The sequence below is a fragment of the Strix aluco genome, chromosome 4, assembly GCF_031877795.1.
Source record: "Strix aluco isolate bStrAlu1 chromosome 4, bStrAlu1.hap1, whole genome shotgun sequence".
NCBI classification, from domain to species: Eukaryota; Metazoa; Chordata; class Aves; order Strigiformes; family Strigidae; genus Strix; species Strix aluco.
The window spans coordinates 80,645,396-80,663,599 of record NC_133934.1 but is presented as its reverse complement, the minus strand read 5'-3'; the positions used below and the strand labels follow the sequence as shown (position 1 = coordinate 80,663,599).

General features: G+C 40.5%; 1 protein-coding gene across 13 annotated transcripts in view; it reads left to right on the top strand.

Moving 5' to 3' along the window:
* SLC10A7 (solute carrier family 10 member 7) overlaps positions 1-18,204 on the top strand; it is a 157,088-nt gene that overhangs the window by 10,108 nt on the left and 128,776 nt on the right. For 7 of the 13 annotated variants that reach the window (XM_074823767.1, XM_074823769.1, XM_074823768.1 and 4 more), the window contains 2 exons: positions 1,507-1,734; positions 7,163-7,238. In XM_074823767.1, the coding sequence (XP_074679868.1) occupies positions 1,507-1,734; positions 7,163-7,238 (304 nt within the window). The remainder of the gene's footprint in view (positions 1-1,506; positions 1,735-7,162; positions 7,239-18,204) is intronic. The other 6 variants (XM_074823778.1, XM_074823775.1, XM_074823772.1 and 3 more) reach the window with 1 other exon arrangement.

The following is an 18,204-nucleotide window of genomic DNA, read 5'->3' as shown; positions in this document are numbered from 1 at the left end:
AGTTAGCACTGGTTTGCTTAATAGTATTAGTTCATCAAGGAAATAACGAGGTTGCTATACAACATCCAGTTGCATTTGGCTATTCATAGCAAAGGTTATTCTTTAAAGTAAAATCATTGAAGCTTTTCCTCAGCTTGAACAGAGGCATAATTTTACACGGTGAGCCAAAATTCCCTCCTAATCCATGCAAGTCTCAGTTTCTGAAGTGCAAGATGTAAGTGATTTTTGTTGGTTTTGTCCCTTGCAGCAGTTCTCATCCCTTCTTTCCTATGACTCTTATGCCACTTTGGATCTTAGTATTTAAGGAACATGATCTGTTACATGCACAAGTATATGTGTATATATATATACATAACACACCTGTGAAACTGTGTGTAAAACTACACATATATATTTTTTTAAAAGTAACACTTTTATGTGTATCTCCTTAAACATGGAGCCTAAACCACTCTCATTTTTCATGAAGGTGTGTCTGTGTTTTACTAGTGAGCTAGTATACTTCTGTATGTTTCAAGGTGCCTTGCAAGCACTTGTTTCTTGAGTACTATTTCTTTTTTGGCTGTGTTTTATCTTTTAGTGCAGTAACTCACAGAATCACAGAATTGTCTAGGTTGGAAAAGACCTTGAAGATCATCCAGTCCAACCATTAACCTAACATTGACAGTTCCCAACTACACCATGTCCCTAAGCGCTATATCGACTCTACTCTTAAACCCCTCCAGGGATGGGGACTCCACCACCTCCCTGGGCAGCCCATTCCAACGCCTAACAACCCCTTCTGTAAAGAAATGCTTCCTAATATCTAGTCTAAACCTTCCCTGGCACAACTTGAGGCCATTTCCTCTTGTCCTATCGCTTGTTACTTGGTTCAAGAGACTCATCCCCCCTTCTCTGCACCCTCCTTTCAGGGAGTTGTAGAGGGCGATGAGGTCTCCCCTCAGCCTCCTCTTCTCCAGACTAAACCCCCCCAGTTCCCTCAGCCTCTCCTCATACGACATGTGCTCCAGACCCTGCACCAGCTTCGTTGCCCTTCTCTGGACATGCTCGAGTAATTCAATGTCCTTTTTGTAGTGAGGGGCCCAAAACTGAACACAGTAATTGAGGTGGGGCCTCACCAGTGCCGAGTACAGGGGTAAGATCCCTTCCCTGTCCCTGCTGGCCACGCTATTTCTGATACAAGCCAGGATACCATTGGCCTTCTTGGCACCAGGGCACACTGCTGGCTCATGTTCAGGTGGCTGTCAATCAACACCCCAGGTCCCTCTCTGACTGGCAGCTCTCCAGCCACTCCTCCCCAAGCCTGTAGCGCTGCTGGGGGTTGTTGTGGCCGAAGTGCAGCACCTGGCATTTGGCCTTATTGAAGCTCATCCAGTTGGCCTCAGCCCATTGCTCCAACCTGTCCAAGTCTCTCTGCAGAACCTCCCTACCCTCGAGCAGATCAACACTCCCACCCAACTTGGTGTCATCTGCAAACTTACTGAGGGTGCACTCGATCCCCTCGTCTAGATCATCAATAAAGATGTTAAACAGGAGTGGCCTCCAAACTGAACCCTGGGGGACACCACTCGTGACCGGCCGCCAACTGGATTTAACTCCGTTCACCACCGCTCTTTGGGCCCGGCCATCCAGCCAGTTTTTTACCCAGCAAAGCATGCGATCATCCAAGCCTCGAGCAGCCAGTTGTGCCAGGAGAATGCTGTGGGAAACAGTGTCAAAGGCCTCACTAAAGTCAAGGTAAACAACATCCACAGCCTTTCCCTCATGCAATAAGCAGGTTGCCCTGTGGTAGAAGGAGATCAGGTTTGTCAAGCAGGACCTGCCTTTCATAAACCCTTGTTGACTGGGCCTGGTCATCTGGTTGTCCCGCATGTGTTGTGTGATGATACTCAGGATGAGCTGCTCCATCAGCTTCCCGGGCACCGAAGTCAAGCTGACAGGCCTGTAATTTCCCGGATCATCCTTCTGACCCTTCTTATATATGGGTGTCACATTGGCCAGTTTCCAATCTGTTGGGACCTCCCCGGTCAGCCAGGACTGCTGGTAAATGATGGAAAGCGGCTTGGCAAGCACCCCAGCCAGCTCCTTCAGCACCCTCGGGTGTATCCCATCCGGTCCCATAGACTTGTGTGTGTCTATGTGATGCAGTAGGTCACTGACTATCTCCTCCTGGATTGTGGGGGGGTTGTTCTCCCAGTCTCTGTCTTCTGGCTGAGGAGGCCGGATTCCCCCAATACAACTAGTCTTGCTATTAAGGACTGAGGCAAAGGAAGGCATTAAGCACCTCAGCCTTCTCCTCATCACTTGTTACCATGTTTCCTCCTGTGTCTAGCAGGGGATGGAGACTCTCCCTGGTCTTTCTTTTGCTGCTCACATACTTATAGAAACATTTCTTGTTATCCTTGATTGCTGAAGCCAGATTAATTTCCAGCTGGGCTTTAGACTTTCTGATTTCTGCCCTGCATAGCCTCACAGCATCTTTGTAATCACTGTGAGTGGCTAGCCCCTTCTTCCAAAGGCCCTAAACTCTCCTTTTCTCCCTGAGTTCCAGCCAAAGCTCCCTGTTTAGCCAGGGTGGTCTTCTCTGTCGCCGGCTTCTCTTACAGCACCTGGGGACTGCCTGTTCCTGAGCCATTAACACTTCCTTCTTGAAGAGTGCCCAGCCTTCCTGGACCCCTATACCCTTCAGGATCATCTCTCAAGGGATCCTTTCAAGCAGGTGCCCAAACAAGACAAAGTCAGCCCTTTGGAAGTCCAGGATGTCAGTTCTGCTTCCCCCTCTCCTGGCCTCCCTCAGAAGAGAGAACTCTATTATTTCATGATCGCTGTGCCCTAGTCGGCCTCCAACCACCACATCATCCACCAGTCCTTCTCTGTTCACAAAGAGGAGATCCAGCAGGGCACCTTCTCTGGTCAGTTCACTCACCAGCTGTGTGAGGAAGTTATCTCCCACACATTCCAGAAATCTCCAGGACTGGTCCCACTCTGCTGTGTTGTATTTCCAGCAGATGTCGGGGAAGTTAAAGTCTCCCACAACAACAAGGGCAAGCGATTGTGAGATTTCACCTAAATGCCTATAGAATATTTCATCCACCTCTCTGTCCTGGGTGGGTAGCCTATAGTAGACTCCTACTACAACATCTGCCCCTTTGTCCTTCCCCCTGATTCTAATGCGAAGACACTCCACCCTGTCTTCACTACACTTGTGCTCAAAGCAATCATAACAATCCCTAACATACAGTGCCACCCCACTGCCTCTCCTTCCTTGTCTGTCCCTCCTAAAGAACTTGTAGCCATCAGTTGGCGCACTCCAGTCATGGGATACGTCCCACCATGTTTCTGTAATAGCCACAACATCATAATTTTCCTGTTTCATCACGGCTTCAAGCTCCCCCTGTTTGTTACCCATGCTGTGTGCATTGGTATACATGCACTTCAGATGGGCTGATGTTTCGCCCCCTTCCCCCTTCACATCTAGTTTAAAGTTCTCTCAATGAGCCCAGAAACTCCTGCCCCAAGATCCTTTTCCCCCTCTGGGACAGGTGCATCCTATCCAATGCCAAAAGGTCTGGCATCCTGTATACCCACCCAGGATTGAAAAATCCAAAGCCCTGACAGTAGCACCAGTCTTGGAGCCACAAGTTCATCTGTTGAGTTCTCCTGTGTTCTTCTTCATCCAGCCCCACAACTGAAGGGATGGAGGAGAACACAATTTGTGCCCCCAACACCTTAATCAGTTTCCCCAAGGCCCTGAAATCTCTCTTCATTGCTTTAGGCCTTCTCCTGGTAATGTCATCGCTACCTACCTGAAAAACCAAGAGCGGGTAGTAGTCCTTGGGTCTCACTAGAGCGGGGAGTTTTGCCGTGAGGTCCTTGACCTGGGCCCCAGGGAGGCAGTGACTGCCCTATGAAGCGGGTCTGGTCTGCATATTGGGGCTTTGGCACCCCTCAGAACTCCGTTGTATTGAGGCTTCGTTCAATGAATGGTCAGATTGAGGAGTTTAATGAAGGTGGGGTTTTTGTTTGGGTTTTGTTTTGGTTTGTTTTCTCAAGGTACTTTCTTGATAAATACTGCTGTTGAGGACATGCTCGGAGCAGCAGCCATGGTGTGGCTCTGAAGGCATCCCCTGCAAAGGGAGCCTGATGGGAGCTGTGCTTTCAGTCCTGTGCAGGTGCAGAAGATACTGAGCTCTGTCCTAATTCTCGGATAAGACATTTTAAAGCAGGTACTTGCATGTCCCTATAGGGGTACCTGAAAGGAGAGTGAGGAGCCAATGTGAAGAACTGCCTGTGTCTTGGCTGCTCTGTGTAACCAGAAGTTCATCCGAATGCCCCACAGCTGTAGTTTTTATTCCCTAGAAATGCTGAAGTACCCTAAGGACAACAGCGGGGGAACAAGACAGGCTTTGGCAAAGTTACTCTTTCTCCTCATCACGCATATTTAGCACGGCTTGTCCTGGGAGCTAGTTGATAGTCCTCACAAAGGCCTGGAAAAATAGGCAGGTGCTCCCCAGGGCACGCAGCACCCTTTGGCAGGGCAGCTCCCCTGGGGACTGTATTGCTCCGCTACTCTCTACACAAGGTTATACCTAAAGGGTACAGTCAAGCCCGCAGTTAATTTCCTGTCTTGCTTCAGAATGAATGGTAGTTTCTCCCATCCTCTATAATGGTCTGTTTTGCTGTAAATGTTACTTGAGAGGCAGGTTCAGATGCTACCAGCTTTTCATCTGTGTTTCTACAGTGTTGTTTTTTTTTCTTCCTCTCTGTCTGGGGTGATATTAGGAGATTTGTTGCTCTGCAGTTATTTCAAAATATATAAAATAGAGGAGAAACTGACATCATCCCAAGCATCTTTTAAGTTATTTTTTTGTTAGCTGACTAGGTTTTGCATTCCTTTGAAACGGAGCATGTAGCAGATTATTAATGTTTGCACAGATTTCACCTCTTCTGCCACTCTTGGCGTATAGCATTTACAGCACAGGTGATAAGGCATGAGATGCAAAGATCTGGTAGCAGATATGACTTTGGGAGTTCCATATCTAAAATACGGGGCTTCAGACCCTACTACTCAGTTGTCTGTAATGTATCAACAGAACAGGTATTTATCACTCTTCAGCAAGTGTTTGGACACCTGATATTAGTGCTTATAGCATGGCCTGAACCAGTAGAACGTTTGAGCTTGTTGGTTGGTATCTGGAGTAATCTGTTGGCTATTAGAGCAGTTTGTTTGTATATTGGTAGTATTGTGTGTCACTGATACAAAGCAAGAAAAAAGTTCACAGATGCTGTGATCAAAAGTATTTCCATTTAGCATGTACCAGTTTTTTGGTAGATTAGTATTTTCATATGAAGAATATTTAAAACCATAGCTTGATAGTGATTCTTATTTTTTTTTAATTCCAATTGTATTATGTTAAATTTGAGAGGGTTAACAGATACTGTGTTATTAAACCTTTCCCTTATAGTGTGGAAAATCCCTGACAGCTGAGATGAATGTCCTGGCACACATTTCATACCTTTCTGGATAACGTTGAACTTAATCCACCCCTTATTAGTGCAGGTGAGAAGTTCAAGGAGCTGGCTGCCAAGAGACCACATAGAAGAGAGATAACAGTAATCCCCCCAACCGATGTAGGGGATGGACATCAGACTCGCCATGTGTTTTGTCTGCTGTGTATTTTCATACCTATTTCCAAACTTTCCACACCACTTCTTTTTCCTGTATTTCTTTTCTTTTCAATATCAGCTTATCCTGCTAGGTGCTGACAACTCTCTGCTTCCATAGCTTATTTCACTGTAAGCTAAAGATACTATATACTTCCAAGGTGGTGCTTGGCACTTTGTGATTGGATTTATATAATGCTTACATTGCTTGCCTCTTTCCTTTTCCACAGTGTCTGTAGCTGACAAACTGAACTGTCATTGTCATTTACCTGTTTCTTCTATTTAAGCTTTTTTGTATATTTGCAGCGTATCAATTGCACTGTAATATGCTCCCTATTGCTTGGATTTAATACTTCTGTTTGCTACAGCGCTTTGACACTGCGTTTCTTGGGGATGGACTAATGCAATTACAAGTGCAAAGTAGTTCACCACTAGTAATTGGTTGTTCTGAACTGGAACACTGTCTCAAACTCCAGTACTTGAAAACATATGTAGATTCCATGCTTTTGGGGGTTTTGCAGACTGTTTTATTCCACGCCTTACTGTTCTTTCTAAATCAGTGCAGTTTTTCTTCAGAAACCCCATTTTACTTAGCCCCAGATTTAATTGTAATCTATTGTGGTATGTTCTTGTTTCTAAATACACATTTGATACAACTAATTTTTGTAATAACCAGTTTTTGTGGACTGTTGTTGAAAACAAAGGAAGGTTCACCACTTTTTTTCTTACTTTGCAACTGCATTTACTATCTACATTGATAATTTTGCTGCACAAACAATGGAAAAAATGACAGATAACAATAATAGTGTATTTCAGACTTCTAAAATGCAGGAGATAGCTTTTGATGTTTTGATTAATGGAAGACAGGTGATTTTACCAAGAAGCGAAAACCTGAATAAAAATAAAATATTTGATGGCCTTTTAATGTTCAGGAAACAAAAAGCTTAATTGTTGTGGTTCTTTGTTTTGTTTTGTTTTTTTAGGTAGGGGTTGATGGAAAACAAAGTGTAGTGGAAACCTGAAATAGTGAGCATGGTTCTTCTTACTCTTCTACTTAGCAGTAAATGTTTCTATCACTGAACAGCTTTTTCAAGAAAATAGGAGTCTACATCCTTATTTTCTTTTTTTCCAAATAGGTACAGGTATCCCAAAATACACTACAAACTTTACTACATCAGGACACATGATGCAGTTATCTTTGTGATAGATGTGTAGATATCTTTGTGGATGGTAGATACAGTGCTACAGATGGGGAAAGGGAGTCCCAGAGAAGTTAAGTGTTTGGGTTTTTAAGTGGTGGCATGACTCTTCCCTATGGTTGGTGAGAGATGACATGGAATTCCTGCCAGCTGCTGCAGGGCCGTAACTGTAACACAAACTGATTGGGTTGTGCAGGTGATAAGATGATTGTTTCTACTCAGGTATTTGGAATTTTAAGGTTTTAGGTTGCATAGTGTTTGCATCACGTGAGGAATGTAACATTTCTTTTTGTTGTTTTCAGCTTGCAGACAGTAGGCTGCATGCCACCTCCTGTGTCTTCTGCAGTAATTTTAACCAAAGCTGTTGGTGGAAATGAGGTGAGTTTTCATTTTGTTTTTGAATGCTTTAAGTTCAAACAAATATCTATTTATGGTAAACTAATGTGGCGAAACCCTGACTGCAGTTGTGGTGCTGATTGTGGTTTGTAAAAAATTCTAGAATTAAAGCTTGGGTATTGCTTGTGTCAAACAAGGGAAGTAGTGATATGTTACCTGCTGGCATTGATCAAACTGAAAGAAGCTGAGTGTTCTGAGGTGGTAGAAAGGTTTCTGATAGAAATTGGTGTGAGGAGATTTCTGCTTGTTGCTGCACTGTAATTCCTAACTGTATAATGTTGGTATGCTGTGTACTGGTTATCTCAGACCATTAGCTTTGTGGTGAAGGTGCGCCCTTGCAGTGATTGTTTGGATGGTGTTTAGTGTTAAGAGGGCTTATAGTAGGAGTTCCTCAAGCTTGAAGCCGCAAAGGTAGCAAGCGAGATGATGGGGACACAAACATTAATTTAAATCTTACGTTGTTATTTGAGACTGCATGAAATGAAAATTCTGGGAACATGGGAGTTTTCTGACAGTGATGCAATGCGAAGTTCTCAACAGATAGGAAATGCCAGAACTGAAGTTGTTTGTGCAAACTCGGTTTGATCACATTATATGGCATCTGCTGACTCATTTCAGACTCTTTCTTTATGCACAAAACACTTGCTTTTTTCAGGAAGACCAGGTAGACAGCATTTAGGAAATAAATCCAGGTGTGCTAATGAATGAGGTTGTTTCATTTAGATGGGCTTCCTCATAACTGCTGAAGGTGGATGAGACCTAGTAGGTGAGGAAGGGAGAGAATAACACTAAAAGAGATTGGTTTTAAAGCTAGGGTTCTTGAGATGCTGTTCTGGAGGGTTAAGGCCAAATCTTAATTCAGCCATAGAGTTTCTGTGTGAGGTTGGGTGAGTCACTTCAACCACATTTTTAAAATAAGGCCATTAGTTGTGTACTTCTCATTTTCTGACTTCAAACTCCTGGGACCGATTAATGTCAGCTTTAAAAACACATGATAGCACTGAAATAGATTGAAGTTGTACTTTGTACTGACAAAGTGCTGTTTAATTGCTCTACCCTCTGAAGAGAGACCCAAAGCATCTCAAGTCAAGCATCTCTAATTACGGGCAATCCTGATGTCCAATCACTGGCTCCTAGTTTGCTACCTGAAAACAAGAATCATAAAACTGTCTGATGGAGGTGCTGTGGAGTGATTGGTATAAGGAAATAATTCAGGTACATAATAGAGATCAACAGAGAAGTGACAAGTTTTCTAGTTACGATTCTAGATGTAGGTGCTATAAATTACACAAAAATGCCACATAGTGAGCAGTGAGGATGATATGAAGTATTGAATGAGTGCTCATTCAGTGTTAGCATTGTCTGTCCTATCCTTAGAACAAGGAAAAGATCCTCTGGAAAAAAATAAGGTGTGATTGGTTAGTCAAAGGTGATATACAGCATTTGTCTGCAGGAGAGAGAGAGAGGTGCTTTAGTTTCTTGACCATTAAAGTTCACTTTTTTTATGGTAGTTTTCTTCTGGGGTGGTGGGGGTGTGTGTATTTTATATTAGCTGAAAACCAGAAACTTTCTATCATGTGAGGCATGTGTAAATAATTGTATAAATCACTGACACAGTAAGCTTAAACCTCTAATTCTGTACCAAACCTGGTATTGGAGGAATGTAAAAATTGTTAGTGATTTTTACAGGTAGTTGCTGAGAGCAGAGACAGGGTGAATCAAGAATTTGGTCTTGGGAGTTGAGAGTTCTCAGTCAGGCTCTAGGAAGGTATGCAAAAGAGAAGCACGCTCAGTGTAGACAAAGTGTGTGGCAGATTCATTGCCAAACTTGAGCAAGTTTCCAATGTAAACTGATTTTTGGAATCTGATGCTTCCCTGTCACTCAGACTATTGTTAAATTTCTTCTGAAGAACAGCAACTCATATCTCTCGTGCTAGAGGAGAAGACCCTCTCGCATCTCTCCTTGCCAAATTTCACCTAAGCTGTTATTGATATAGTTCCTTTTCTGACATGAGCAGAACAATGCATTTTTTTCCCACTTTAATTTAAATCCATTCTGATATATGAAGATTTTAAACCTGGAAGTCAACTGGAAATATAAGTGATTGTACTGTGAGAGCATTCGTTCATAATAATGTCTCTTAGACTGCTTTTGCCTCATCAACCATGTATCCCTTACCTGGAGAAGTTGATTTGTTTGAGGGTGTATCTACACTGCATAATGTAATATGAAGATAAATGAGCTTGCTCAGAAGCAATATAGTGAGGAAGCTCCACATGAGCTAATTAGTCTGAGAAGTGTCCTGCTGCTGTAGAGTACAGGCACACCCTCAATAAGTGCTCTGAAGACCTCTTTGGATTTCTTGAAACACAGCACATGAGAGCTGTGGTAGTTGACTGTGTTGTGACAGTGTAGAGGGTTTTAGGTTTTCTTTATCTAAGTAGAAATGACTGTTGAATGTTGGTTTGGACTTGGGTTATCCTCAAAGAAATATCAAGCGCTGTGGCATGGTAGAAGGAGTACTCACCTGGGGCTGAGGAAACATGGATTCTATTTTTAGCTCTGTCATTAACCTGTTGGGTAAAACCGAGTGGGGTATATTGTCTCTGGGGTTAGCAGTAATGGGTAATGGCAACTTTGAAGTGTTTGAAGATCAGTGCTGAAAAGCTTTATGTAAGAGCTGTATTTTATTGTTCTGGGACAGGGTGATTAAGTATTTGGTCAAGTGCTTAGAAAGAGAGTCTACATCATTAGAAGGTCTTGGATGCAGGATTTTGCTGCATATCAATTGGAAAATGTGGTTGTGAGATAAGATGTTTTTGTTCATCTTACAAGGATCTGGTATTTTTAATTGATACATGCCTGAGCGCACAAAATAAAATGTTCTGCTTTTTTTGTCTGAGGAAGGTGTGGTCACCAAGGCTGATAGTAAGAATTCTGATTAAACTGTGTTCATCATTGAAAAAGTTAATGTTCTGGGATTGTATTTGCAAACCCAGGTAAGCTAAAAATCTTTATTATTTAGTTGTCAGTGTTTAATAGCAACTATACAGTCTACCAGTGTTTGTTTTCCTGATGGTTCAAACACATGGTATATCAAAAAAGTGTATTTAAGCTTTAAGTCCTCTTGATCTGTGTATAAGAGTACAACAGCTGAACAGTTACTCAAGAGTGTAAATGTAAAATTTACAAAAGCAAAAATAAATCTTCCTTCTTCCTATACAGTGTATAAAATAAAATCTTCCTTCTTCCTGTACACCAACCCTGTGATCTATACTGCTTTCAAATTTCTAGTCTTAGCAGCTGCTAGACGTGCCTTCCAAACTCTACCACGTTAGCCATTTATGTTACTTTGCGGTATGCCTGATAGATGAGCAGGTGGGAGCTGGTTTTGATGGTTTGGGCATTTCAGAAGAAATAAATCTTTATCAAAAGCCCTTTCTCAGCAGTAGCCTTCCATTAATAAGGGAAGACAATCAAGCCAGTTAGCACCTTTGCTTGTTGTAGCTGTGGCATTATGGTGGAGAGAAGCATTATATTTGGAAGCTAAAAGGCTTCTAAGTCTTTTGGTGTTTGAGGGTAAAAATGAACTTCTTCACTTAGCTCTGATGCATGAGTGGTTTGGTGGCTTGTTTTAGAGGACTTGAAGGAGCTTTCTTCACAAGTCATAGGAGTTGTAAGGATGAAAAGATCTCTATAGCTTTATAAGAAAGAAATGGATGGACAGCAAAGAGATAATCAGACTAAAAACCAGTAACAGATTTTATAGGAGTATTGGATTTTTTTTTTTTTCTGTAATCAATGGAGGAGAAATCCAGTGTTGGCATTAGCAGAGTGGAAGAACAGAAGATTCTAGCTGCAAAGAAGATAATGCAGTCACTATTTCACTTTCAGTACTGCTTGTTACAAGAGACTTAAGACAGACTTTTCAAATCTCATTTCCTTACATATCGCCATTGATGGCAGCAGCAGAGGTGTTCAGCTGTTCAAGACAGTATACTGCTGCAGAATAACTTGTGTACTAGTAGTGATACAGGTACTATGTTTTGAAAACGTTTAATATGTGGCATTGTAAGATATTTACCCATGGTTGTTGGAAGAAGATACAGTGGAGATAAAAACTTATGTCCAAAGATCTGCCTATATAATTCAGACTAGCTAGGAGCTAGTATCATTCTATCCAGAGAGATGTTGGCAAATGAGAGATGTAAGTGGTGCAGAGGAAAACTCTGTGCTCTCTGAAGAGCTTGGCTTTTGGAGGAGGCAAAGATGATTTATGGCTATTCTGTCTCTTGTTTTGGTGAAAGTAGCTGTCCTTGATGCAATGAGCAGAAATACAACTTGTCTAGTAGGGCTAAAAATTCACACCTATTCACTCTGTGACCCACTCTTAGGTTTCTTCAACTCCTCTTTCTGGTCTCTGTATGTGTGGTTTGTTCTCTCAGCTCTCTTGCAACTCATGTTTCGTCTGTCTGTTTCTCCCTCTTGTCATGGTCCACTTGGTGGACTTGTGATGGTTTGTTTACTACGATCCTGAAAGCGCAAAATTAAGGCGACCAACACCAAAGGGGATTACATCAATCAGACAGTGAAACTTTATTGTGTTGCCTGTGAAGCAGCATGCAATAGTTAGAGATGGGTGAAAGAAAGGGGAAAAGTAAAGCTAAGTTTAGAGAGGAGAGAAGAGGAGGAGATGTTATAGCTACCACTGCTGATCTCAAGACATCCTAATGGTCCCGGGTCCATCTAATGCTCCGTTGTCGATCGTCATGATCCTTGGTGGGGAAGCTTCAAATTTTCATTGTCCAGAAGTCATCTTTTATGCTTAGTGACACACTTTGCTCCTCCTCCGCCTCAGGGATCTCCGCCCTTCTCAAACGAGGCTACCACACATGCACGAGGGGGAGTGTCTGAGGCATGGTCGGTCTTAGAGGCGGGTAGCCTTCAACCAGGAAGTGTGTTTTGGTATTATAATGAAGCAAAGTTCGTCTAAAGTTCATGATTTCTCCATCGATGTTATGGCAACAGTTGCGATCCATCTTTTTTGACAGTAGCTATGTGGTCATCTCTAACGGCTCCAGTTAGACTAGATATTAGGAAGCATTTCTTTCCAGAAGGGGTTGTTAGGCGTTGGAATGGGCTGCCCAGGGAGGTGGTGGAGTCCCCATCCCTGGAGGGATTTAAGAGTAGGGTCGACATCGCGCTTAGGGATATGGTGTAGTTGGGAACTGTTAATGTTGGGTTGATGGTTGGACTGGATGATCTTCAAGGTCTTTTCCAACCTAGACAATTCTGTAATTCTGTGGTTAGGCTCAGGTACTGAACAATAGCACAGCACTCTGTACCACACGGCTCGGGTACCGAAGAACAGCACTGCACCATACGGTTCAGTACTCAGGAGAATAGCACAGCACTCGTTGTGCTACACAGTTCTGTATTCAGGAGCCTTTGCACCGTGTTCCACTCTTGGGATTGGCAACTGTGTTCCAAACGGGCCATTGTTGGGTACCTTCCTGTCCATGTCCCTGATGATAATGTTGAGACAATGCTGAGCTTCTGACTGACTCTGACACCTCTTCACCCTGATTTTTCCATCATTCCTTTTGTGATCTCTTCCTATATGATGTTACTTCCATTAATCCTGCAAATAACTTTCTAAAACAACCTGTTCCTAGCTTTTGTCACAAATACATGTAATTAGCAAAGCCAGTTTCAAGTACTGAATTTAATTTGATGCATATGAAGCCCTACGTGAACAAAAGCATGTTCATATGTACACTGGCAAAAATTAAGGAGATATCACTATGAGAAATCAAAATTTAATTTTTAATTTGGTGGTATTTTCTCAGTTACTTAATTGTTTCCATCGTCAGTAACACAAAGTGTCTTGATTTGTGAAGAGGACATCCTGTGTAGTTAAAAAAAATTGGAATGAAAAACAGAAGGCCTCACTTAATTATTCTTTGCTCTTGTCGAGCCATGAAGGGTCAGGATTTTACTGACATTATAGTGCCACAGAACACTTTTTTGTGTGATTTTTTTTTTTTTTTCTCTAAGAAGTCTTGTAGTTTTTCACTAAAATTATAAAACCCATTTCTTTAAAAGTCTGCTTCTAACTATCCATTTCTGCAAGAGAGAGACACAAATAAGTCAGCATTTCAAGGTGCTGTAAAGACAAACCTATTAAAAGCTCAGAGATCCTCAGACAGAAGTGCTGTAGAGATGCCAGATACTACTACAAAGTATTCAGACAGCAAATGTCATACTCTCCTTAAGAATCAAAGTAATGAAGAAAAGAGATTGAAAATTAGATCTATAAGTCTATTATCAGTTTGGGAGAAAAAACAATTTGCAATGACTTTTATGGCAGCTTAATGACATATTTTTGAAAATTGTAACATAACAGCAAGAGCTGTGATGGAATTGTACAGATAAATCGTGGCAGACAGTTCATTTTATTGAAGAAAACTTTGGCTATTTTTCTGTCTTATACACAACAAAACCATTGAGGGTTTTTTTGTTCAGTTAAGCTGTAGCTTGTATAAAACCTCTTAATCAAGGTACTGTTTTATTTTTTTGCAACTTTCATGTGGATCTGCTATGCCTTTTGTAAAACAAGCTGTTCCATATGCGAGACAGGAGTTTGAAGTATAAAATAAGCTATAATGAAGAAAGCTAGAAAGGTATTTACAAAATAAGATACAGAGTTCTAGTATTGGTTTTTAGATTTGTTTTTGAAGCAGATGTAGAACATAAAACCGAATTTGCAAGGTCTACAGTTAGCCTTTTGGCAAAAGAATAGTAACGTTTTCTCAACAAATTATATGCAATAGTTTCAACTGATATTTTAAAATAAAAAGCATATGAGTACTTACTAGGAAATGAACACTGGAAAATTCCTCTGAGTGGTGTTTTTTTTAAGTAAAAACAAAAAAGTGAACCCTAACACTACTGTGAAGTCACAGGAAAGATATTGATTTCTCTAAAAATATCTGAAGTTCTTTGAACCGTGTATACATGTACATTAACCTTTTAAAAAACAAAATAAAATGAATAAGAATACAAGCTCTAATGGTTTGTGATTCATACGCTGATGCACCAGTGTACCAAGAGTGTTTACCCTTGGAAGGTAACACATGAATATTATGAAACAAAATAATTTAAGATCTTCAAATAAACTGTATGTGTCATGATGTTTAGTTGTCTTCTATAATATAGTTATTTCTTCTCTAAATATAAGTGAAAATTTGCAGTAGTGTTGTCTAAAATTTGATTTCCAAATTGCACTTAAAATATTCATATTTTTAGATTTTGTTTATGAGAGGGTAAGTAATTTCATTCTATTGTTTTTAAATCTGATACTGTAAAAGGAAAAAACCTATAATGAAAATGTTTTTTTTATTTCTTAAGTAATAAATTTTGTCTGCCCACACAGATTAAAAAGTTCTAAATGAAAATGTAACTAATTCTATCATTAGATACTATACTGAAGTCTCTGGGAAATGTATGTGGGTGTCAGAGGACAAATTTAGGGAAGATGTCTGTACTTCACATGTACAAATATAAAGAATTAACTGGGTTAGCATAAGCCTTGTATGTACATAGGAGCTGTTGTGCTGTTAAATTTCCCCTTACTCTATTCTAGTATTGCAGTCTAATTTTTTATGTATCCTAAGAGTTTACTTTTCTTTTACCATTACTGTGCTTTGAGCAGATGGTTTTTATTGAACTATTTATTGACACTTAGGGTTTTTTCCTTCCCTGAGTGGTGAGTGCATTTTATATCCATCAATGCATAGGAGTAGCCCAAATTATTACTTACAATATGAATTTCATCACTATAATGTGTCCCAGTCATGCAGCTCCATTAGATATCTCTAGAGTTCCTCATTGTCTTCTCAAGTCTTCCATAACCCAAAGCAATTGTGGAATTTTCTGTTTTGTTTGGTTTTTTTTTTTTCTCTCTCACTGTTCTTTCATTTATCGCTAGTAGTTCTAATACAAATCCACTGCTAAAACGGTTCAGAATGGAAGGGATTTTCACTGGCATTCAGCTCTGCTCACAATTCAGTGGAAGCAAAATTCAGGCTAATAGTGAGACTTCTGAAATCCCTATATTCGAGCGCTTCACCTCCAAACTCCTTACTTAGTTTGTACGAAGTTTCAGATTTTCTGAACACCTTTGAAAAGCAGCTGATTTACTTACCTAAGGTGTCAGTGGTTGAGTTAGACTTGTAATAAAAGATTTAGTTTTGTCCCTGGTTGCCAGGACCTCTAACACAGGGTCTCTTATATGATTCATAAGATGTCCAGTGGAAGAAGCCCCTCTTGTACGCTCTTGGGAGCGTAAGAAATTAGGGAAGTGCAAGAAAATATATTATTAAATCTCTTAACTGCACAACTTTATCTACTCTAATATGTATGACACAGTACTTGCAGCCTCCTGCATGTTCAGCCTTCCCAAATCTGGGGTGCTTGTAGCTGCTCTGCCATAATCTAGGAAGTTGTAAAATTGCCTGTTTAAATTATTCTAAACTGCTTGGGCTATGGCTGGAAAGTACCTGATATCATCATAGCCTTGTGTTTTTACAGCTGTGTTTGCCCAACTCTCCTAGATGTGACTTTGTAACAGGAGTGCTTTCAGAGGCTTTGCTGTTGCTATTCTGCAGTGCTTGGCTGAGGAGATCAGTTTTTTTGTCTGCTACGGGACATTCAGTGACCCTGAAAGCTGTTTGTGGCATAAAGAAGCCAGGACAGAAGAAGAGTCTTGCTCTCACGCTTGACAAAAATGGCCTTTTAAAGCAAGGTGGTTTTGCATTTGTCTTGGTCTGCAGTTTAATTCAGTGTAAAATTATAGTGTGCAAGAGCTTCCTTTATTTAGCAGGGAGTGCTGTATGAAATGCATCGCCTAAACAAAGCAAGCATTTTTAACTGTTTGAACAAATCAGTAATACTTCTGTAAAGATGTTTGCAGAGAGTGGGGTCTACTGCCCCCCTAAAATTCAGCTTCTGTACTCTCTGCTGTTTAACCTTTATGGCTCTTTGAAAGAGAGATTGCTGGTATTTTACTAGCAAAGGAAGTGTGTTACTCACTTTGCCTACCTCAGTCCTAGAAAAGAAAGGCTATCTTTTGGAGAGCCGTGAAGACGGGAAATATTATTCTGAAGGTGACAGCTTCAAAAAGTTACAAGTGATTTGTTTACAGTGGAGTGTTTTATGCAGTCTTAATTGCCTGCATGATGCCAGCATTCGCTGTAATAAGGGTTGTTTTCTAATGGCTTTCTTTTGTCAGAGCAGTGGGGTTGTTTGCTGGCACTGAAACCCAACGACACGCTGGGTTCTGGTTCTGCTGTCCCTCACCTGTTGGCTTGCAAAGCAAACGCTAATTTAATATGAATTGTAATAGTAAGTCAAGCGTTTAAGCATTGCATAGGTTCAGATTGGTGTTAAATCACTCATACAGCAGAACAGAAACTATTCAGCTTTGTCTGTTGCTTGTAGGTGGATTATTTTCTACTGTGAACAATAAAGATGGTTCTTTTGACATCTGTTCCTGTGTTCACCTGTCTCTGTGGACTTGGACCCTCTTGCATGAGGGGATACTACTGCAGATAGTTTAGCATGGCTGTTGGTGGCCCCAGCATTGTGACTGGGAATGAAAACATGTATTTATAAAACTAGCAGAAGCTAATATGCAACAGTATTGATTGTCAAAAATGGAATTAATTCAGTATTTCTTTCTAAAAAGAACATTTGGAATGATAATGTGTAAAGCATTGCTAACATTTTGAAATCTGAGAAATACCTTTTATATATAACTGTTTGCAGCTTGCTGCAGATAAAATTAAATGTGTCTATTGAGAAGACAAAATGCCCTTTAGGAATATCTTTAGTGGAGTTAGTCAAGGAGAGCATTACTGTTCTTGAAATGTGCAAGTTCTGAACACTGGCTTGTAAAGGGATAATGTTACATTGTTTCTCCTTTCTTAAATTTGTCCTTTGTGTGTTAAAATCAAAGCTTCAGAGTATTTCACTTGGGAAAGTGTTTCTATCCAAGCACATTTTTGTCTGCTATGAATATATTTGCTTAGTGGCTAGTAATAGTATATAGGAAAGAAAGCAATCAGGATTGCAATTGCAGTATTTCTATAATTTGTTTTCTTTAGCTCTCTTTTTGCGTGTGCAATATGAAGTCTTGGTTTGTGGAATTTATAGCTGAAAAACATGAAGCAGGATTTTCAGTTAAAATTACTATTATCTTTAAATTTAATTATTTTTCAAGGAAATTAAATTGATTTTATTATCCTTTTTTTCATCATTATGATTACGAAAGAACATCGTGTAGGTTTTTGTCTTCAAAATTGTTTGTCGAATGATTGCATTCAATACATATTAAGAAAAAGTGTCTTACATTCTGTGAGGAAAACCTCATCTGTGTGAAGACACAGAACAAATTTCTAGATTCCTTTATTTATATAAAAATAAACAAGCCCAGATTTATTTAAAATGTTTTTTACAGAACTCTTATGAGAAGATAGGATATTTTAGAAGGGCTTTCAGTTTATATTTTTCTGTTAAACTCACTTTTTGTTCATTTGTTTAGAGCATTTGGCAAAAAATGTGGAGAGCAGCAGAGCAGCAAATTTTCTCTGATTTCAAAGCATTATTTAGGCTTGTTTTTGGAAAATATTGGCCCTATTATGAAGTCTGAAAACTGCAAGCTGCTGGTAAACTGTTTCTGGACGTGTTGAAGAAAAGCCACATGCCTCCTGGGAACCCTTTTTCAGCCATGCACTCCCCACAGCCAGGTGCTTTCCTGCTCGGCTAGGATTTTTGCAGGTGTTCCCTTGTGCATATGGCCGTTTCGGTGTGAAATCCACTACTTCTGCTGCCACTTCTAAATTAACAAGGGTGGAGGGGAAACAACACCACTTGGAGTAGCTGTAG